The sequence below is a fragment of the Leishmania donovani genome, chromosome 28 (genome assembly GCF_000227135.1).
Source record: "Leishmania donovani BPK282A1 complete genome, chromosome 28".
Classification (NCBI taxonomy): Eukaryota; Euglenozoa; class Kinetoplastea; order Trypanosomatida; family Trypanosomatidae; genus Leishmania; species Leishmania donovani.
In genome coordinates, this window is record NC_018255.1 from 143415 (window position 1) to 164962 (window position 21548).

At 61.6% G+C, this 21548-nt stretch overlaps 8 protein-coding genes across 8 annotated transcripts; all 8 read left to right on the forward strand.

Annotated features, from left to right (window-relative positions):
• Positions 1–905: 905 nt before the first annotated feature.
• On the forward strand, positions 906–1556 carry LDBPK_280420 (hypothetical protein, conserved; the record flags this gene model as incomplete). Its single annotated transcript, XM_003862093.1, has 1 exon — positions 906–1556. The coding sequence occupies one exon, from the start codon at positions 906–908 to the stop codon at positions 1554–1556; it is 651 nt and encodes a 216-aa protein (XP_003862141.1).
• Positions 1557–2194: 638 nt separating this feature from the next.
• Positions 2195–2953, forward strand: LDBPK_280430 (hypothetical protein, conserved; the record flags this gene model as incomplete). The annotated part of the gene is made up of 1 exon (XM_003862094.1): positions 2195–2953. One exon carries the CDS (start codon positions 2195–2197, stop codon positions 2951–2953), a length of 759 nt encoding a protein of 252 aa, XP_003862142.1.
• A 972-nt stretch (positions 2954–3925) lies between these two features.
• LDBPK_280440 (hypothetical protein, conserved) lies at positions 3926–5827 on the forward strand (the record flags this gene model as incomplete). Its single annotated transcript, XM_003862095.1, has 1 exon — positions 3926–5827. One exon carries the CDS (start codon positions 3926–3928, stop codon positions 5825–5827), a length of 1902 nt encoding a protein of 633 aa, XP_003862143.1.
• A 1232-nt stretch (positions 5828–7059) lies between these two features.
• LDBPK_280450 (hypothetical protein, conserved) lies at positions 7060–8013 on the forward strand (the record flags this gene model as incomplete). The annotated part of the gene is made up of 1 exon (XM_003862096.1): positions 7060–8013. The coding sequence occupies one exon, from the start codon at positions 7060–7062 to the stop codon at positions 8011–8013; it is 954 nt and encodes a 317-aa protein (XP_003862144.1).
• A 933-nt stretch (positions 8014–8946) lies between these two features.
• LDBPK_280460 (hypothetical protein, conserved) lies at positions 8947–9975 on the forward strand (the record flags this gene model as incomplete). The annotated part of the gene is made up of 1 exon (XM_003862097.1): positions 8947–9975. The coding sequence occupies one exon, from the start codon at positions 8947–8949 to the stop codon at positions 9973–9975; it is 1029 nt and encodes a 342-aa protein (XP_003862145.1).
• A 1279-nt stretch (positions 9976–11254) lies between these two features.
• LDBPK_280470 (rrp44p homologue, putative) lies at positions 11255–14017 on the forward strand (the record flags this gene model as incomplete). Its single annotated transcript, XM_003862098.1, has 1 exon — positions 11255–14017. One exon carries the CDS (start codon positions 11255–11257, stop codon positions 14015–14017), a length of 2763 nt encoding a protein of 920 aa, XP_003862146.1.
• Positions 14018–15315: 1298 nt separating this feature from the next.
• LDBPK_280480 (hypothetical protein, conserved) lies at positions 15316–18777 on the forward strand (the record flags this gene model as incomplete). Its single annotated transcript, XM_003862099.1, has 1 exon — positions 15316–18777. One exon carries the CDS (start codon positions 15316–15318, stop codon positions 18775–18777), a length of 3462 nt encoding a protein of 1153 aa, XP_003862147.1.
• Positions 18778–20403: 1626 nt separating this feature from the next.
• On the forward strand, positions 20404–21132 carry LDBPK_280490 (hypothetical protein, unknown function; the record flags this gene model as incomplete). Its single annotated transcript, XM_003862100.1, has 1 exon — positions 20404–21132. The coding sequence occupies one exon, from the start codon at positions 20404–20406 to the stop codon at positions 21130–21132; it is 729 nt and encodes a 242-aa protein (XP_003862148.1).
• Positions 21133–21548: the final 416 nt, after the last annotated feature.

A 21548-nucleotide genomic window follows, 5' to 3' on the forward strand; every position in this document is an offset into this window, starting at 1 on the left:
TTCTTACTGCTGATGCGGTGGTGTGGGGTGTGACGGCTGTGGCACACATGTCTACACATTCGACTCATATGACCACGCCTCCACAGCAACGGGCGCCCCACGTCCAAACGCGGATGCATGCGGTAGCCTAAAGCGTATGCCCCTCCCTCTTTCTCGCTCTCCTGATCGTTGCTGCATTCAGTCATGTGATGCTGATGCTATCCTTCCTCCATCTCAGATGTATTCACCGGTGGAGGTCCGGCCCCCCCCCTACGCCCCTCTGTCTTCCTCTTTCATGCCCTGCCCAGAGGTTTTGGTGGGTGGGGTGGAGGGCAAGGTGCTGAGAAAGGATACAAAAACTACCTGAATACTTGCGCTCACCATCAATGCGGTAGAAGCGTGCGAGCGACGCAGTTAGATAATGGGCGGTGGCGAAATACGGCACTAAATAGGCATAAAAAAAGAAGACCCGGCATACCAGCTGGACTGTTCGTGTACGCGCTTCTCGGAGGCACCACTGTGCACCCTTTTGGGTGCTCATACTTACGTGTGCGTGTGTGTGTGAGGGGGACGGGAGGGCAGGGACGTGTACTGTGAACGTTACTTTGTGGCTCTCTTCCACTCTCCCTCATGTCGCGAGAAGAAAATAAAACGAAAAAAGGCGATGGAGCCGAGCTCGCCACCTCGCGCACGTGCCCGCTTCCGTCTTCTTGCACCGCATCTCTTTCCTGTCTTCGTCTCCCTCGCGCCGCCACGCCCTGCAGCCCGTTCTTGGACGGCGTTTTGAAAAATACACACACACACACACACACACACACTGGATCTGGCCACGCCCACTACGCACGTTCGCAGCGATAGAAAAGGAGCATCGGATTAGCACACAGCGTTGAGATCGGAGGCGCCGCGATCACTACAACAACGGCAAGATGAGCGGGCAGCCCTTTGATGCGATGTGGACGGCTCCGCCGCCGCCGTCCTACATCGACACCGTGTACATGAACCCAAAGGACTACGTCGTACTGGCCACGAGTAGCGGCGAGGAGGCGTTTGTGCACCGGGACTGCTTGATGGAGTCGCCTGTGTTGCGGCTCGCGTTTCGCAAGCGCGTCCCACTCTTTACGGAAAACGTCTTGGTGGCGTTTTTCAAGGAGGACGAGCCATCGTGCACCGGTGCCTCGTCGCCCAGCATAAATGCCGTGGACGGGGCCCTCGCATCCGGGCAGCCTATCGCAGCAGCGGTGGATCCGGCCGCTGGCGACGGAGGAGGTGGGAGCAAGGAGAAGGAGGGCGACGGCGTGCCACAAGGCGCCGGTGCAGCACCAGTAGAGACGGGGATCGAGAATGCGATGGCCCCGGATCCGCAGTACCCAGCCACTCTCAAGGAGACGCTTCGGACGGACAACTCGGTGCGTGTCTTATTTCCGCGTCTCAAGGGCGATCAGCTAAACGTTCTTGTGTCGTACCTCTACTTCAAGCACCGCTACAACCGCCGTGTATCGGAGGAGCGGCCAGCATTTGAGGTGCCCACCACTGCCGCGCTGGAGGTGATGCGTGTTGCAGCGGCGCTGGAGTGCTAAAAGCATTAAACGCACGCGCACATTGACAGACATGTACAGCGGCGCAGCGGTGTGACTCGGCCCGTCGAGTGCGTCGATGCTGCGGCTCCACACTGCTTGCCTTTGGATCTATCTTGGATATATGTATGCACAGGAGAGGTTGGTTCATGAGGCGACTGCGGATGAACCTGCCGCAGATGTCCGACACGCACACACAAGTCGATACGCGTTGAAACCAAAGCAGCCGCGTCGCCGTCTTTGTGTGCGCGTGCTGTTTTTGATAGACAGAGCCGAGAGAACGCGCTACGGGCGTAGAAGGGAAGTGCCTGTGCAGCCTGCTACTTCTGAAATTCTCACACACCTCGCCCGTGATGCCCAGGGCGGTGACTTTTAGCGGATGGATGTACGGCGCGTTTCACATGCCGTGTACTCGCTTGCTCACGGACGTTTTCTGCACTGCGAGTGACTCATCCGTGACGTGGCCCATCGGCTTGCATCGTTCTCTTCATCGTCCGTATGCATGCGCGTCTCCTCGTTGAGTATACTCGCTCCCTCCTTGCAACTTATGTGCCTCTCTCCTTTGGTGTGTTCACCAGAGTTGCGCACTGCACGACACAGACGCAGACACACACACACACACACACATTGCGCAGCGGCTCATGAAGAGGAAAGCCAACCCAACAGAGGCGGTGCCGCTGCCGACCTGCACGGCGGTAGGGCCAGAGGACATGGTGCTGGTCGCGTGCACGTCGGGCGAGACGTTCCTCGTGGAGCGTAACTGCGCCATCATTAGCGACCACTGTCGTGACCTGTTGCAAGTCTGGGAAGGCGCCGTGCGCCGCATCGTGCTGCAAAGTCGAAACGAGGAGAGCACCATGAGCGACGGCACGACAGCGGAGATGACCGCAGTGCATTGCATGGAAGCAGACTCACACAGCCGAGACGCTGGTGGCCCGCTTGCCACCGACCCAACCGTGATAACCTTCATGCCGTTCACGGACGTCGATGATGCCTCGCCTCTCGAGGCACTGCGCCACATCCCAGTCACTCTAGTCGCGGAGCACTACCAGAAGCGCCTGAGAGCCGCGGAGGCCATCTCGCCAAGCAAGGCAGACCGTCCGTCGTCGAAGCAGGTGTCCAGCTATGGCGACCGCAAGGGGGCGCCAGTCATCGTCCCAAAGCCCATCAGCCCGCTGGCGCCCATGGAGAGTGTCGATGGGACACCGATGTACCCGGTCGTGGTGATACCCTACATGACCCCGGAGCTCATGGAGGCGGCGCTATCGTACGCGCATAGAAAGTACAGAATCGACATGGACGGCGAGAAGCCGGGAGCGGAGTCGGCTGCGCCGATCACCGTTGCCTCAGCAGAGGGCCGCTGGCGACTGATAGCGGCCTCTGTGCTGTCCGGCATGTGAAGGAACCGTGCAAGATGCGCCCTCTGCGGCACGGTGTCACGGTCGCCGTCACCCTTGCATCCACTGACATGTACATTACCAGGAAACCTCTATCCACGCGTGGGCGTCACTTTCCGCAACCCCCTCCCCCACCTAGTCGTCCTATGTCTCTTCGTGGAAGACTACGCAGCACAGTGCGCTGTAGAGAGAAAGCGAGGGATGTGGGCCCTGCAGTGCCACGTTTCGTGCCGACTTCCCCGCGGTAGCTGGCGCACTTGGTATTGTCGCTCACAGTCGACGTATGGGGGGGCGTCACAGTAGACGGTCACAGCTATCAGACGCGTCTGCTATTCCTTTCCCCACCTCTCACCCCAAACCGTCGATTTTCGCCTCGAGAGCTGCGCGTTGACTCTCTATTCTCTTCGTTCCCTTTCGCACCGCAGCCGCAGCACTGGTATGCGCGCATATCGGCGCACTCTCATCCCGAACTCTTCCTCTCACTCCTGGGCACTCGCTTGCTCTTCACTCGAAACGCATACACACGCACACTCACACACGTGATCGCGTCTGCTCGCCAACGTAGGTGAGTAGACAGCCAAGAGAAGCATTCGCCGCCGGCAGAGAAGCACAAGACTGAACAGAGGTGCAGTCGTGGCGTACAAAGCCGGTGACTTCCCTCTCGTCACCACACCTCCTGCTCTCGCGCGCGTTCTCGCTCCTCGCGGGCCTCCCTTGCCGCCTTTTAAAGCATCTAGTGGGCCTGCTAAGCACGTGCTGTTCAGCGTGGGAAAGGCGGCGACCGTGTCATCACAGCCCCACCTGTCTTATCGCCGCGCCCCTTTTTCCTGCGTCCCCATTTTCCTCTTTGCCCCTCGTAGCGTCTGCGCCAGAGCCGTGATGAATCGACTAGCGGCATTGAGGGCAAGGTCCGCGAGCTCTGCAGCCCCACACCTCGATGCTGGGAGTGAGGGGTACGAGGCACCGCACGAGTACATGCACGACTGCGAAGACACTTGCAGCTCGCATCTCAGAGACGCGCGGGGGAGTGACGGCGGCTTCCAGCACTGCGGCAGCGAAGATAGCGCCAGCGACGGCAACAACGACTCGGACCACGACAGCCACAAGGACGACGGCGGAGGCGGCGATGGCAACGATGAGCCGCGCGACGAACCTTACTTTCGGGCTTCAGGTGACGTAGACGAGGCCTCCAGAGTCACGCTGAGCGCCGCGCTCCTCAGTGACCTCGAGACCTCACACATCTCCCCAACGCCTCATGCGGAGCAGCAGACGCAGAGCAAGGCCAGCGACTGTTGCGTCTGCGGGACGCACGCCATGTACACGTGCCCCGGCTGTGGGCGTCGGACGTGCAGCATGATATGCGTACGGGTGCACAAAGAAGACTTCAAGTGCACCGGTGTGCGGGATGTAGCCGTCAAGGTGCCGCTCAGCGAATTCACGGATCGGCAACTGCAGCGCGACTACCACTTCCTAGAGAACTGCCGTCGCGTCATCGACAACATCGAGCGCTGCTTTCCCCGTACGTCATGGCGGTACAACTACAAGGCGCTGCCTCCTCCCCTGCACGCCTTGCGTGAAGCGGCGCGGCGCCGCGGTGTCATCTGCCAGATCATGTCGGAGGGGATGCGCAAACGAGACGAGAACACGAGTCGGCTTGATCGCAAGACGAACACGATTGTGTGGCGTTGCGAGTTTGAATTTAGGAGCGCTCATGACGGGGCTGAGGTGACGACCATCTCCACAGACTGGGGCAGCGAGCGCCACCGGCTTGGCGACATTCTCAAGTACTGCTGGGCCACCAACCCGCCACTTCTCTGTTACCACATCAACCGGCGGTACAACCGGGCTTCCAAATACGTGGGCGAATCAGCGACAAAGACCGCGAAGGGTGGCGAGGGAGAGGTGCCCGACGAAACGGACCCGACGCCGCACGACAGTGCGGCGGCACCGCTGGAAACTGCAGCGGATGCCGGATCGGCAGCGGCACCCCCTACAGGTGTGGATGTCTTGCCCACGGCAGAGGTAACGAGGGTGGCGAGCGACGAGGGTGAGGGCGATGTACCACCGCCTACGGTCGCCGCTGTAGAGGCTGAGGCCGCAGCAAGCAGAAGGGAATGTCCACTGAGTGCCCCGGCAGAGCTGCTCCCGCTGCGCGCCTACGAGGTGGTGTTGCCAATGCCGCCTATCGAGCCAGTGACCCCACGAGAGGCGCAGCATCAAGCGTTCGTGCAGGACTTCCTGACACGGGAAAAGTATGTGATTTTGTCCAAGGCGGAACGGCTGGGCAACAACGCGCGGTACTTCTTGCTCGACCCTTACGATACCCTCAACGAGAATCTGCGCCGGCTTTTCTTCGTCAGCGAGTTCCCTGTGTTCGTTGTCGTGCATGCATCCGAGCTGCACCGCTTCACCCTCGTAACGGAGGAAGACAAGGAGGCAATTCGCAGCAGTTTCCGCTCGAAGAAGACTCGCGAGCCGCGCGAGCGGCCGCAGATGCGCAAGCGGAGCGAGATGGAGCCGGAGGAATTGGAGCGTCTGAGTCGCGTGCCGTGCCGGCGCTTCCTTCAGGGCCGCTGCCTGAACGCCGAGGAGTGCCCCTACTGGCACTGCACGCCAAACGAGATTCCAGTGTGCCGCACGTTTCTCCGGTTTGGGGAGTGCGATAAGGGGACGCGGTGCAGTTTCCGCCACGATGCCGATGCGGTGCGGATCGCCCGCAAGCGTCAGCGCGACGGCCTCGGCGAAAACGGTAGTCCGATGCGTGGTCGTGGCATGGGCCGCGACCGCGGCTTCGGCTTCGGCCGGTTGCTTGATGGCGCCCGAGGACGCGGTGGCATGGGCGGCGGCTTCTACGAACCGCGTCACCGCACCGAGTAAGAGTGGTAATATAAGCGCCACCAACTGCGCGGCGCATCCCCCCTCCACCTCCCTTCTCTGCGGAGGGTGGTGGAGATGCCACGACGCAAGGGAGAGAGCGTGTGGAGTCCCCTAAGCGATGGCACTGAAGGTGGTGTGCCGGGGCGTGGGCTAGTGACTGCTGCTCTCGGTAACTTTCAACTAGTTTCTACGTGTAACGGGTGCGTGCGCGCGCCGGCATTTAAACCACCACCAAAGAAGAAGGAAAAGAGCGCAGCTCCTGTCTTGCCGTTTCTTCCCGACCCAACCGCTCGCCACGAACACACGCGTCTTGGGTGTGCGTGTCCGTATGCCAACTGCTCCGTTTGCCTTTCTGTGGCCTATGTCTACTGTGGACTCCGCACCTCCCTCTCCTTCTGCACAGTGTGAGATGTTGTGCCCGCAGCTGTGTGCATGCACCTCCAGGTCTCCTCTCCGCAGCCCCAACGGACAGATGGGCCCTGTGCAGCGCTTTTCCACCAGCCCACATGTTCCTTAACGCACGGGGGCAGCCGCGGCGTCGTTGAGTCTCCCCCTCCCTTTCTCTGTCTCTCTTCTCTCCTCTCTCGCGAACGTTCCCTCGCGTAAGAAGTGCGACTGCGAAAAAGGAATTACGACCTGCGCTGCTTGTCGTACACACGAGCACACGCACTTCTCTGTTTTGGCAGGTGGTGAGAGGCTCCCCTGACCACCTGCCCGCGTTTGTCCAGAAACGCGTGAGGTTGCTTCTGCATACGTTGGTGAGACCGCCGTCTGTCCTCCTCAATGGTCTGCCTCGTCTAGCCCCCACGATCTCACCCCCTCCTTTTTCTTCTTTTTTTTTGCGTTGTGTCTCCCTCGTTTTACTGGTGAGCGGCCGATATCAATCATTGCGGGCCCCATTCCCTCGTCCTTTTCTCGGCTGCGCCGTCGTCGCTGTTCCTGCCGTGCACCTGTCGACGGACTTGGCAGCGCCACAGTCCACGATTGCCGCCTTCTATCTATCCCGTTGGCTCTCCTAGCCCACCCCTCCTTCGCCTCGCTTTTCATTGGCCGGGTTGCTTTGGCGCGTGTCGGTGTCTGCGTGTACTCGCGCTGCCTTCTTGTTCGTGTGCTGGTATCGTGCTGAATAGTCGTCGCCGGCCACCGGTCGAAGAATGAACTCCGACACACCGTCACCACCCTGCTCGTCAGTGCCGCTTGAGGGTCGCGTGACAGCAGCCGCATCGCAGCCGATGCATGCCGCCCGCCCGCGCTGGTCGCACGATGATGATGATAGCGTGAGTGTCGTGCAGAGCACACACGACTACACGCAACGCATCTTCAAGACCAAACCTCAAAGTGCGCGGTGGGTGCGCGGGTTGACGGAAGATGGCCAGGAGGACGACCGCACCATTGGCTTCCGGAGGCGCCGAGCAAACATGAACCGGTGGGAGGAGCTCGACGACACCCCCAATGATGTTTTGCAAGGAACTGCACACGCGGAAAGGTGGCGTAGCCACTGGTTGTTTTACCCCAATATGCTTGCCATCGTCTATTTGTGCTTGATCGTCGCGCGTATGATGAAGGGGCTCCATCGTTCTTACCGGCTCGATTACCCCACCACGCCGTGGCAGCTCGAGCTGTACGGGCGCCGGTACGGCGAGAACGGCGTCTCCTTCTTGATGCGCGTCTGCGTACCACTGGCTGTCCCGCATGCCGTCGGGGCAGCGTACACGCTGACTCTGACCTACACCATTGGTGGAGCAGCGCGCCAATTTATCGCGTTGTGCGGCGTTGGCTTGTCGCTGCTGTCCGTGGGCGCGTTATTCACGCAGAGCTCGTTGCTCTTCGCCTGCTGCGGCCTCTCTCCATATAGTCACCGGTGGGAATGCGACCTGCCATTTGCCCTCCACCACGTCTGCAGCGTCATTCGGGTGTTGTGCCCGCTGCTGGCGGTGTGGTGTGTGTCTCCCGTGCTGGACCAGCTGTGGGGCTGCGGCTACCGGTGGCGGTGCGTGCTCGCTGTGCCGTGTGTGATGGCCCTAGCGTGCCTGGTCAGTTCCGTGTACGATGAGGTGCCCTCGCAGGCGATGCTGGACTTGGCACACATGTCAGTACTGCTTGCCTGGCCTCTCTTCGTGAAGGCATGCTGGAGGCTAAAGCCTTTTGCAGCGGTGCCAAAGACGGAGAAGCTGCACGAGAAGTAAGAACTTCAAAAGATGACGCTTGTACGAGTGAGGGCAAACAAAACGCCGACGCGAAGGCTCAAACGTAAACATAACGCGACCGGTAGCGGAGAGGGAGGCGTGTGACTGTGTGCGTGTGCCGAGAAAGAGATCCGCTACTGTAGTGGCGAAACGGCTGACTCTCACTCGCGTCGCCAGTGCTCAGCAGTCATCTCTTTCTCTCCTCCACTCCCTCTCCCGTCCCTCTGCGCATGAATGTGCCTGTGTGCTCGGCTGATGTCTCTCTCTCGCCCTCGTTGTTGTGCGTTGATTCGATCATCACCTACCCACCCCTTCTCTCCGGTCTACTCTTTGCGTCGGTGGTCGTGTGTCCCCACAACCCCACGTACTTCATCCGAGAAAACGGAAAAGGAGGAGAAACATGCACGCACAGACGCCACGGTGCAGCCGTCTAGGGTGCGCAGAGTCGAGTCCGTCTCCATGCGGACTGTGTGCATGTGCTTCTCCCCTCTGGTGTCCGCGTCTGCTGAGCGGAGCGGCGACGACGACGAGGATACGAAAGGGGATCTGGAGAAGGACCTCTCACCTGATACACTTCCGCTGGCACGTCGCATCATTGCTAAACGCCTCTGCGATGTCCCTGGGGACATCAGCGAGGCGGGTGGTGATCTACAGTGCCCCCGCCAAGCACGTTTCCGATGCAGGAACACACACGTGCAGCCCCTCCTCCGCCTTATTTTTCTCTCCTTCCTGTATTCTTGCCCTTCCACCACCACCCCGCCTCCTCCTCTCGAACTTCTCGCGCGCGCCAAGGAATCGCCGCGAACAAGGACGGCAGCGACTTCAAGTACAGCGCACGCGCAAAATCCGCCGCATAGGAGGCGTTGTCAAACGTCTACGCTCCCCCCTCACTCCCTACCTCCTCGCACACACTCCGTCGCTTTCCTCTCCGCCATGTCGTCCTCCATGATTCCACTGAGCGCGACGGCGCAGCGCGTCAAGATGCTGGAGTGCGGGCCGTGTGCACTTCGCTCAGCGATGCGGAGGGCCGATCGAGAGAGCTGGACACCGCCGCTGGCAGACGTCGCTGTGGACATCGTGGCCGGTGCCCTCACTCTCACCAGCGCCAACGAGGTTCTCGTCCCCGCCTCACTCGTGCACTATGTGGAGTCCTGCAGGACAGAGGCGAAGCGGACTGCCAGTGGCGCGCTGACGCAGTGGCCATGGCCAGCCTGGGACGTGGCACTCAAGGAGCAGCGCCTGGTGACCCTGGTCACGGCCGGGGACGTGGCACGCCTCGTGAGTAGCGACTGCTACGGCGGCGCCTACCGCACCTTGTGCGTTCCCGTTCCGGCTGGACCTCTTGTAGCACAGCTCGATTTCGGCATCACTGTGGACACGTTTTATGCAGAGGTGCTGCCAGGGGTGCTGGACGTGGTCGGGGCAGACGGTCGTGTTCGGTGGCGCGCTTGGATGCGGTCGGCGCTCACGTGTGCGTACGAAGGCACGCATGTGCCACCGATCCGCGTTGCGGAGTACACGAGCCAACTGCTTCGGCAGACGGGCGGGTGCGAGAGCGTGATGTGGGAGGCCGCCGTGACAGGCCTGACTCCTCGCTGGCTGGAGACGGCGTCCAAGACGGCTTTAGCGGTAGGCGTGCCATCAGGGTTGCTGGCTCTGGCACTGCCAGAGGAGTCCGGCTGCACAGCGCGACTGCTGGCCAAGTCTGTCGAGGTCGGCGTCACGTCGTGGGCGACGTGCGCGGTCGCTAGCAGCCCTCTCTACCCTCACACTTCTCCCGTGGCCTCTCCACAGACAGTGCAGCTCTTCACGACCGGCTGGAATGATGTGTCTGCAGCTGCGGCGCCAACGTGCGACGGCGACGCCGCCGTTGACGCCGCGGAGGAGAGCCTGGGGCAGTGCTTCGACTTTGTGGACGCCGTCACAGAGCGAGTCGGAGCTGTCCTGCACACCGATGCGTGAAGGACTCCAAGAATCAGGCGTGTTGCGCGACCACAGGCACAGGCAGGTGATCAGAGAAGTGAAGACAGAAGCGTGGAGCTCAGGGGACGAGGCTCGGTAGATGACGGGGCCCGCCCTTTCGCAAGAGCAGCACCTACTTCGCTTACTTGGTCTTTGTACCATCGCGTTGTCTCTCTCCCACCCCGCCCCTGCCGTTGGCCAGCATGATTCGCCGCCTCTGCCGCGCTGTCACGGTGCCGCCTGCGTGGCACTTCCGTCTTACTCACAGCTGCACGCGCTGCTGAGAACGCGACGCATCGTTTTCCTTTGCATGTCTGCTGCATTTGTGTTGACCAATGACACAGCACCGGTGCACGGACAGAGTCAAAAGTGTGTGTGTGTGTGCGTGTGTGTGTACGCTGTGTCACAGACAATCGGAGGAGGGTCTGACCTTTTCTTTCCGATGCTCTTCGTTAGGTGGGCGAAAGAGGGTGGAAGGCAAACGCGGGAGGGGTGGGGGGCTCCTGGGCCAACGCCGAGCGGCTGCCGGGCGACTGCGTGACAGACACTTCTGGGTTACGACTCGGCCCCGGCCCCTCGCCCCCCTCCAAATCTCGAGCACCGGCTGCTACGTGCTGTACGCAGCGTAGCGACGGTGACATGCGTCGCATGCGAGGATCACTTACCCCCCCTTTTTTTGTTCGTTGCTGTCCACGGTGGAACTTTCACCTGCTATTCGCTCCCCTGCTCACTCCACCCGTCTCTCTTTCTCGCTCTCTTCGCCCGCTGCGCGGACACATTCGTGCTCGTGACGACAAAACAATAAAACGCGCCTCGAAAGAAGAGTGTACGGCTGCGTGTTTGGACTTGTGCGCTTGCAGAGACTTCCGTGTCTGAGTGTCTGTGCCTCTTGGGCAGCAACTGCGTGAGCACGACAACGTTCTCTTTGAGGCCGTCTCTCTCGTTCTCTCTGCCCGTCACGGGAGCTTGCAGGCGGAGGTGACCCTTTTTCGCCTTTCCTCTACGTGAAAGGCCACTCGATCTTCAGTCTCCCACTCCTGCAGGTCCCTCCATTAGTGAGAGGATGTTCACCAAGAAGCGCGCGGCCATTCACAATGTGCGCAACAACGTCGACAGGTCGAGCGGCGCCGGCGGCGGCGCGCTCACGCGCAAAGACATCGGCTGCGGCATCGTGGACTGCCCTCTTTGCATCACGACGGCTGTCGCAGGCGTGAGGGAGCCGTGCATTCTTCCCACGGCCGTCATTGTGATACCCGACACGAACGTTGTGTTGCACAACATGAACGCCATGGAGGACTACCGCGTGCAGAACATCATCCTCCTCACCACAGTGATGCAGGAGGTGCAGAACCGCAACAAGGCCATGTATGCTCGGCTGCAGCGCCTCCTCGGGGACGACAAGAAGCAGTGCTTTGTCTTCGCGAACGACCGACACGAGCAGACGCACTGCATGCGCAAGAGGGAGGAGTCGCCCAACGACTTCAACGATCGCGCGATTCGAGTGGCGGCGCAGTGGTACGCGCGGCATGTGGTAGCCGCCTTCCCGGGCATGGCGGACTCATCGACGTCCAGTGTGATTGTCGTTTCGCACGATCGGGCCTTCAAGCAGGCTATGGACGCGTCGGAGGAGGCGCAGCGGGTGAGCAACCTGCGCTGCGTATCGCTCCGTGACTACATCAAGCTGACCATCGCCAGCGACTCGGACTTGCTGGAGAAGATTCAATACGAGGAGCCGGAAGGGATGAAAGAGTCGCCGTCGACGCGGCAGCTCTTCACGCCGCATCTCGGCATGGCCGCCATGGACGCCGGCGTGCACGACGGGAGCCTGTACAAAGGCAAGCTGCGCGTCAGTGAGACAAGCTGCTTCTTTGGCGAGATTCGCGGCAAGTTCGAGGGCCACACCTTCCAGCGCATTCTCATACAGGGCCGCGCCAATATGAACCGCGCGATTCACGACGACGTCGTGGCGGTGCAGTTGCTGCCCGTGCCGAGCTGGCGTGGCCCAAAAGGCTCAGCTCCCCTTTCAGAGTCTGCGAGCGAAGAAGATGCCATCACGGCGGGCTTCACGCCTACCGGCAAGGTGGTGGGCCTACTCTCCTCCAACCGCCGGCCGTTCTGCGGCAGTCTTGATGAGGGTGAGCTCGAGCAGGTCAAGGCGAACATGTCGGATAACGTCTCCATCCTGTTTCAGCCCAAGAACAACCGAATCCCGCGCATTCGCATCAGCACCCGTCACGTGCAGGACTTGATGGACAAGCGTCTTAGCGTGGTGATTGATGATTGGCCCTTGTACAGCAGTTTTCCAGTTGGGCACTACGTTGAGGTGCTGGGCAAGATCGGCGATCGTGACACGGAGGCGACGGTCATTCTTTTGGAGAACGACGTGCCCCATTACGACTTCAGCGAGGCAGTCCACGACTGCCTTCCAAAGGGGCAGTGGTCTGTGGCCAAGGACGAGGAGGCAAGGCGGCTGGACTTGCGCGACTTGTGCGTTGTCAGCGTCGACCCGCTGGGGTGCCGCGATATCGATGACGCGCTGCATTGCCGCGTCGTGAACGGCAATCACCTCGAGGTGGGTGTGCACATTGCCGACGTCACGCACTTTCTGCACGAGGGCACGGCCATGGACGATGAGGCAGCAAAGCGCAGCACGAGCGTGTACTTGGTGGATCGGCGCATCAACATGCTGCCACAGCTGCTGACGGAGAACCTCTGCTCGCTCGTGGAGGCTGAGGACCGCTACGCCTTTTCGATTCTCTGGGAGTTTGATGAGAACCTGAACGTGGTGCGCGACTGGTTTGGCAAGACAATCATCCGCTCCCGCGGCGCCCTTTACTACGGCGACGCGCAGCGCATGATCGACAACCCGACCGACACCTCTGACATCGCCGTTTCGCTGCGCGAACTGATGCGGCTCAGCAAGCACTTCAAGGCGCAGCGCGAAAAGGACGGCGCCCTCTTTCTGGCGTCGCAGGAGTTCAAGTTCAAGGTGGACAACGAGCATGTCAACCCAACCGACATGCAAGTCTACCAAACCTTCGAGGCGAACTCGATGATCGAGGAGTGGATGTTGTACGCCAACGCGGCGGTCGCGACGAAGGTGTACGAGTCCTACCCCCAGTGGACGTTGCTGCGCCGCCACGAGCGACCTGCTGAAGGCGCATTCGACACGCTGAATGACGCTTTGTACGGCAAGCTGCACGTGCGCCTCGACGACACGACCTCTCTGACGCTGAATAAGTCCCTCGACAAGTGCGAGGACCCGCAGGACCCGTACTTCAACAAGCTCATTCGCATCCTCACCACGCGATGTCTGCGACAGGCGCAGTACTTCTCCAGCGGTGGCATCCCCAAGGACGAGTTTTACCACTTTGGACTTGCCATGCCCATCTACACCCACTTCACGTCGCCGATACGCCGCTACGCCGATGTCATTGTCCATCGTCAGCTGGCGGCCGCCATCGGCATCGAAAACGTTAGTGAGCAGCACATGAACACGGAGAGGATGGAGGCCGTAGCAGAAAACCTCAACTACCGCCACGAACAGGCGCAGCGGGCGGGCCGGGACTCTCAGAATCTCTTCACCGGCTTCTACCTGCGCAACTTTGAGGATGGAAAGATCCCTGACGAGGAAGGCTACGTGGTGCGCGTGTCGGAGACGCACGTCTTTGTGCTTGTGCCCAAATACGGTCAGGAGAGCCGCATCCCGCGGGAACAGCTGGAGACGGTGCCGCGCTTGTTGGATAGAGTAAAAGTGGCCATCCAGCTGAAGCGGCAGGGCGACGTCATGCGCACAAAACTTGTGTTCCGCCTGATTGGCCTGATGCGCGACGGCGAGGAGGGCGGAGTGCTGGTGGCAGACGATGAGGCGTACGAGGTCATCGAGGATAGCGAGGAAGCTTCCGAGGATGCACCCAGAGCGTCACAGGGTGCGCCGGCAACATCCGTAGCGGCGGGTGACAACGATACCAAGGCAGCGGAGCCGGAGTTTAAACGGGCTAGAGCAGACGGAGCCGAGACTGCCCTGCCAACCTCGTTGTAGCCGAAAACGCCGCGGTAGTTGCATCCGGTGCGAAAAACAGCGAGGCGGCCTGGGACAGACATGCTCGGCAATGCTGCAGTGAGCCGCTTCCTCCCACCAAGCTCCTTCCCAACTTCTGGTTCCGCAACGCTTCAATACCGTGTGCCGTTGTTCTCCTTTCCATCGGCCGCCCTCATGATGTGTCGGAGGCGCCAGAGCGATGCGTCGCTGCTGACGCCGGCGGCCAGGTCCCGGAGTGGGGCGGTGTCGGTGCGACCTGCGACCGTGAACACGTCTGTGCCGCCCACATCGATGGGCAAAGCGCCAGCGGGAGTCGAGCGAATCCCACCCAACCCTCACACCGCCCACTGCGGGGGGGGGGCCGGGGTGTCGCCCCGCGAGGGGTGCACCGCAGGGGTGGCGGCCGGCATAACGGGCTGGCTGTGAGGCGGCCTGCGCACCGGCGGGTGCCGGGTGGAGAGAAGCTTGGCTCATGTCGTGCGGCAGAGAACGGACACGTTGGACGAAATCTGGGTTTTTGCTTGGCGCCAGCTCTCTGAGAGCGCGTTTCGATCATCCTCCCCGAGTAATCGCGTAACCGTAGAGAGCGTAAAGGCAGTCAAACGGAAACAAGCGAAAAAAAGAAGTCAGTGACGCACCGAGGCGGAGGCGTTGCACTTCCCCCTCTCCCTCTCTCTCGGACCCCCCTGCTTCTGCTCGTTGCGCACGTGTAGCCTCTCTGTGTGGCCGAGAGAGGAGAGAGCATGCGGGGCGGAGCGAAGGTGCAGGGCGAGTTAGACAAGCGTGGGGGGGGGGAGGTCTTCGACTGCCTGTCGCCCCTTCCCCCCCCCCACACGCACACGCACTTCTTTCTTCTCCCACGGCTGTCTTCGACATTTTCTCTACTCGGGCCGTGCGCAGTGCGCCGCACTCTTCGCCGTTTCCACGCCTGGCCACATCTTCTTCGCCTCTTTTTCGTTGGCATGTGCGCTCCTCCCCGCGGTCGCCCACAGTAGCGTCCTCTCCTTTCCAGTCCGGTTTCTGCTTTTCCATCCCTCGCCGTCATCTGCGCACTCACTGGGTAGCCCCGCTGACTGGACGAGCTGTCGTGCGGTCGTAGTGTAGCACAGCAGAGTCCGCGCAGAGCGAATGGCCCTACGCTGTGGACACAAACCCCTCCATTCCTCAGTGTCATCCTCTCCTGCCTCCTCCCCCCTCGTCCGCCAACGGCGCTCCCGTCGAAGTGCCTATTCGAGGTATCGCGTGCCCCTCTCGTTGTGTTCGCCGCCGGTGGTGGCCTGCAGCAGAACTGACTCGTCATGCCTGCGGCTGTTACGCAGTTGGTGCGGCGTCTTACCGTGCCGGCTGTGGCCACGTCGCTCATGAAAGAGGAGCTGTGCTTGGCCCTTGCTGCTGTCGCCCAACTGCGGCCGAACCTCTCTACCGCGACGGATGAAGGAACCACCGCCTCGCCGCTCTCCACCGAGACCCTCGCGCGTCGCAGCTTGCGAGTGCTGCCTCGCTGCGCCCCGCAGGAAGTGCGAATCATTGCCAATGGCGCCAGCGCCTTACAGTGGTTTTCGGCCCCGTCGCTGCCCGTGACAGATGCGCTTGCGCGCACGCTCTACACGCACACTGTAAAGTGGAACCGGTCGGCAACAGCTGCGAAGACCGCAGCCACGCACAGGGTGCGACTGAGTGACATACTCGCCGTTGTCCAGCTGGCGGCAGAGGCGCAGCGCTACTTCGACGCCACTATCTTTCTGTTGGCCACGCAACATGCAGTGGAAGTCGGCGCTCAGTCGACGAGCATGTCGACAGCGGTCGCCGAGGAGTTTGTCGCCGTTGTATGTGGGTACGCTGGGGAGGTGGACGGCGCGGCTGCGGTAGAGCGGTTGGCCGCGCGTCTAGAGGCATCGTCCGCTGCCGCCTCTAACTCTCCTGGCCTCGCCGTGCTGAAGGCTTGCGTGCGTGGCCGGCCACTAAAAGTCGCTGACAGGTGGGCGGCGCCGTACGCGCGGTGGGCGCAGCAGCGTCGAAACCTCCTCGAGACTGCCCGCTCTCCGGGGGACGCTGCAGCGCCAACGCATGCTGCAGACGGCGCCGCTCGCACCCCGATCCAACTCCTGAAGGCGCGTTACGACGCCTGGCAAGTTGCCCTCGCGCTCCTCACGGAAGAGGAAGAAGTCGCGGACGATCGTCTGCAGCGGACGCTCGAGGCTGTAGGGGTGTTTCACATTCAAGATCCGGTGACGCTCTCGACTCTCGACAAAGCGGTGGCGCTCCGGGTGGTTTCGCCGACTTTGCCGAGCGTAGTTCTCGCCAACTACGAAAACTGCGTGTACGCACAGGCGCAGCACTACCCACAGGCGCTCACTGCCTTGAAGCAGAGGGATGCCGACACCCCAGCCGCGGTGACAGGTGCACGAGAAGGGACATCTTTCTCCTCTTTTCGACCGCCTGCCGAGGCGCTGCAGCGTGTGTCAGTGATCCATCGCGTGTACAAGGATGCCGTTGCCGGCGCTGTCGTTTCAGAGAAGGACCTGTTCCAGATAACCACCGTCATCGGCACGTCCTCGGCGGACGAGGTCGCCATGGCCACTTATGTGTTTGCGCGTGTAAAGGAGGTGCCGACGAGCTTTCTGACGATGCTGACGAAGCAGTCGATGTCGCTGACGGCGGAGGGTGTGGTGGCGCTCGTCCGCGCGGGCCGCCACGACCGTCGTGGCGCACTGTCCATAGTGCTACCGGAATGTCTGCGCCATTCCGCACACCTTCAAGAGTGCATCTTGTCGGCCCCCACAACGGTGCTGGTGAAGCTGGCTGAGGCCCTTGGCCGGCCAGTCTCCCGGTGGACGGCGCCAAGCGACCAGACGGGTGCCTTGGAAAAACAGGTCGTGGACATGGTGGTCGCACACCTCTTACCCCAAGTGGAGCAGATGCCGCTGCCTGCGCTCCTGTCTGTCATGGCCATCGGCGGCCGCCACCTCGCTGGAGCGGATGACCTGATGCAGGCCGTGTGCAGCCGCGTCGCCGACCACTTGGTGGCGGCAGTGACTCCACCATCCATCGCCCTCTGCCTGGAAGTGCTGGCGGCGTTACACTCGGGCAACTGTCGGCAGGAGCGGCTGCTGGACGCTCTCGCCGATGCCGTTGCAGCACACTTTGCTCCCCTGCTTCAGCTCACCATCAGTGCAGATGCGCCGTGCCTCGCCGCCCTGCTGCACTTCGCAACGATTCAGGTGCAGTACGGCTCGCCAGAGTTGGCGGCAGTGGGCGCAGGCCTTGTGCAAAGAGTGCGCCAGGGAGGATGGGACGCGCTGCCACCGGAGATGCTGGTGGCAGCCGCGCTCTTCGCTCTGGACAGCAGCACCCTGGTTTCATCCGCGACATCGCTGGAGCTGCCGCACGCGGTGGTGGCACACTTAGTTGCGGCGCAGCGCCTTTCGAGCATCATGACCGTTGACTTGGCCGTCGCCCTCGTCCAGCTACTCGAGCTGATCCCCACCGTCGATGCAGATAACACCCAGGCGCTCGTGACATGCGTGCTGCCGGTTGCTTCGGCGCTGTCCCCACTAGTGTTAGCTCGCTTGCTGACTTTAAGGCATCGCAGCTCGACAGCAGCAGCAACGCCTTCGGCAGAGGTCGCAGCAGAGCACTACAACACCGTCAGCAGACACGTGTTGGGCCTGCCTCCCGACACGTTCACCGCCCTCTGCCTCGTCGCCGCGCGCCCCGGGTTCGAAACAGCGCTCGCCAACCTTCTCGTTGACATGTTGCCGCTCATGGCCGACGCCCTCTCGGCACACCAGCTGAGCCAGTGCGTGTTTGGGTTGGGGGAGATGACGGATGCAGGCCAGCGCCTCTCGCATCAAGTCATGACGGAGGCTCTCTCGGACTACGCTGTTGATAACCTTGAGCTGTTCACCAGCGCCCGCGACATCGCCGCCCTTCTGCACGGCTTTGCCAAGCTGCAGTGCACGAATCGGAACCTTTACAGCGTCTTCTCCACGCAACTTCTGCGCCGCCCCATCATCGCGACTCTCGAGTTCCGCTCGATCAGCCTCCTCTTCTTTGCATTCGGGAGCGTGAGGTTTGTGAACAAGGACCTCATGGACATTCTCTGTCGCACCTTCATCGTCCACATCGACAGTCTTGCCGCCCCGGACGTGCTCATGTCGCTTCGCGGACTCAGCCGCATGAGTCTACTGAATGCCGCCTTCTACCGCAAGGTAGGAACGAAGGCGATCGAGATTATAGACGAGTTCCCGCTCCAGGCGCAGTGCGACCTCCTCCACGCATACGGCGCTGTGGAGGAGGCTCATCCTGAGCTGGCGGCGACGCTCTCGCGGCGCATCGCCGCGGGGGTGGAGTCGTTGCCATCTGTCTCCGTCGCCACGGACGTGCTGGCATCGTTGTGGCTCATGGGCGCCAACATGACGATGGACGAGGGCATTGAAACGATTGTCGACTACGTTGTGCGGCACGCGAGCGAGCTGACTGGGCCGGACATGATGAAACTTTGCTCCATCACGCTCAATCAGAACTGGAAGCAGCCCCAGCTGCTGCATGGCATGGCAACACGTGCCATCGAGTTGCAGGAGAAAGAGCAGCTAGAGCCGACCACAGCACGCGCAGTGCTGGACACGCTGAGCTCGCAACTTGTCTTCCACCAGGCGGCGCGTGTTCGCCTGTCGCAGCTGGCTCGCACCGTGAGCAAGGAAACGGTGCTGCTTTCCGGTGAGGAGCAAGAGCAGCTGAACCTGATCACAAGCCACTAAGCGACGGCGGCAGGGTGGGTGCATGGGCACGTGTGGATGTCCAGATGTTAGCGCGCGCCGGCATGCGTGCGTGGGTAAGCGGGCTTGGCGTTTTTACTTGTTTTTCAGTCTGAAGTGAACGTAGGCTTTGTCAGCGGAAGCACGAACGTCTGGATTGTTCACCTTGCCAGCATGATAACACACCTCGTTGAACCAAAACTCAAGGGGTCCAGGGTGTTGTGCCCGTCATCGCACGGTGGCGCCAACTCTTCTTGCTCCCCCCTCTTTCCCCTGTGTCGTTGAAGAAGGGGGCCCCTCGCTTCTCTATCCCATTTCTCGCCCTGCGCTTTCCACCCGCTGCGCACGCGCTCAAAAAAAGCCTTCATACTTCCCCACTCTCCGCGCTTCTCCTTACCGTTCGCCTTTCCTTCCACACCTTTGCATCCCCGGCCGAGAGTTGGCCCAACGCTTCACCGCACGACATGACTCTTCACCTCCGCTCCAAGGAGACACCACATGATGTGGTAAGGTGAGGGGGGCGGGGCACTCGACATATTCTCCCCGAAGCTGCTCTTTGCGTCATGCGTGTGTGCGTGGACTGCACCCCCACTTCATCGTCCGCCCTCATGACGTGCGGGGGTGGGGAGGGGCCACTTCAGCGTGGCATCTCAGGACACAGGGGGGGGCGCTCGCTCTCTCTCTCTCTGTGTGCGGAGGAGCGAAGCAGCCCCCCACCGCCCACCCTCTTCGCTATCCCTGCCAATGCGAGGCCACTTCTGGTGGTGGCAAGCTCAAACGCGCCCTCATGATGTGTCGGAGGCGCCAGAGCGATGCGTCGCTGCCGACGCCGGCGGCCAGGTCCCGGAGTGGGGCGGTGTCGGTGCGACCTGCGACCGTGAACACGTCTGTGCCGCCCACATCGATGGGCAAAGCGCCAGCGGGAGTCGAGCGAATCCCACCCAACCCTCACACCGCCCACTGCGGGGGGGGGGCCGGGGTGTCGCCCCGCGAGGGGTGCACCGCAGGGGTGGCGGCCGGCATAACGGGCCGGCTGTGAGGCGGCCTGCACAGCGGCGGGTGCCGAGTGGAGAGAAGCTTGGCTCACGCTGTATGTTATAACGGACATGTAGAAGAGTCTGCTGGCTAAGTGTTTCGTGTGTATGTGTGTGCACGGTGAGTTTTCCCGAGTGCCCACCCCCTTCGGCTTCTCCCCTCCCCTTTCCTGAACTGCACCCGCTGTCTTCCTGTCGGTGTTACACAGGTTGTTCAGACTCTTTCGCCTTTTAGGGCCCCCCTCACGCGCGCGCGTACAGGACTAGGCCGACTGCACGATAACCGCTTGTCGGTGTGCCCTACTCGACGACTTTGCGCTTGCTCTTTCCTATACCCACCCACGTTGCGCTCCGCGGAGTGCGTCGCGGCGTGTGTCTCTCGGTCTCTCCCCACTCAACCCATCCGCCCCGCGCTTGTCTGTGTGTGCAGCCTCTCCACCACTACCTCACGCTCCGTACCTACCGCTTTCGTTGTTCTTACACCCGATACGGTCACCCGCATCTATCACCACCACCACCTCCTCGTCCTCCGCGGTGGCTGGCGCTGCTTATGTGGCGTACAGAAAAAAAGCGCTACATTTTCATTCGGCCAACCATGACCGCCTTCAACATCGTCTACAACCTCTTAACCTACACGGCAGGTGGGTTCTCCGTGATAATGAACGCGTCGCCAGTGATCGCGATTCGTCGGCTGGAGCAATCGGGCACCGTGGGGGCCTCCACTGTCACTTTCTACGGTGCGCAGATGTACAACGCCGTTACGTGGACCTCTTACGGTATCTTCTCCGTCTCTTACCCGCTGCTTATCGCGAACATCCTCGGCAACGCCGTCTCGACCTACTGTAGCCTCGTATTCCTCACAGTAGCGCGGCGAGAGGAGATGTCGGGGCGCACGCTGCAGGCCACAACTTACTCCAAAAGCGTCCTGACGTACGCCTTCTTTTTCGTGCTCAGCGCGGCACACCTGCTGCTGAGCATCGTTCTCACCATGTCTGGGCGGCCGGAGACGGCAAAGACGATTACGGGCTACGAAGGCAGCGTGGCGTGCATCGTGATGCTGAGCGCCCCCCTTCTGGCGTTCAAACACATCGTCGTCACGAAGAACGCCGAGGTTCTCGCTCCAGTCATGGTCGGCTGTGCCTTTTTCAACACGCTCTTCTGGCTCGTCGCGGGCCTCATGACCAACGACATGTTCATCACCGTCCCAAACTTCCTGTGCTTCCTTGCGTGCTGCGCGCAGGTGGTGCTCTTGGTGATGTACGGGAGGAGGCCGGCGGCGCCGACGGAGATTAATGAGGCCATCGCACCCACGCCGTTTGGCTAGCGGCCGGCAAGACAAACCCGCGCACGTGGTGTTCCTTTCGTTTTATGTTCTAGGGCAGGTGTGTGGTGCTCTGGTTTGTTGTCCCTCTGTCTGACCGTCGCCCTGCGCACACCGGACTGTGCGTGTCTTCCGGGCTTTACCGTCCCGCTCCCAAACGTGCGGACGCGCCACTAGCAAAGCACCGAACACTGCGAAGGAAAGCGGTGCACCACCGTCGCTCACCTCAACAACTCGCTCGCAAGGCGCACCGGCGGCCCTCCCGCCCCCATCCCCCCCCCCCCAAACCCCGCGCATATGGCGGGCCGGGGGCCCTCTCTGCGCTTCGTCTGCCCTAATCCCGGCCCCCCCCCTCGCGCCACCGACGGCTGTTCCCCACGAGGCTGCGCTACGGCCTGGCCGGTGCAGGGGCTGGGGCC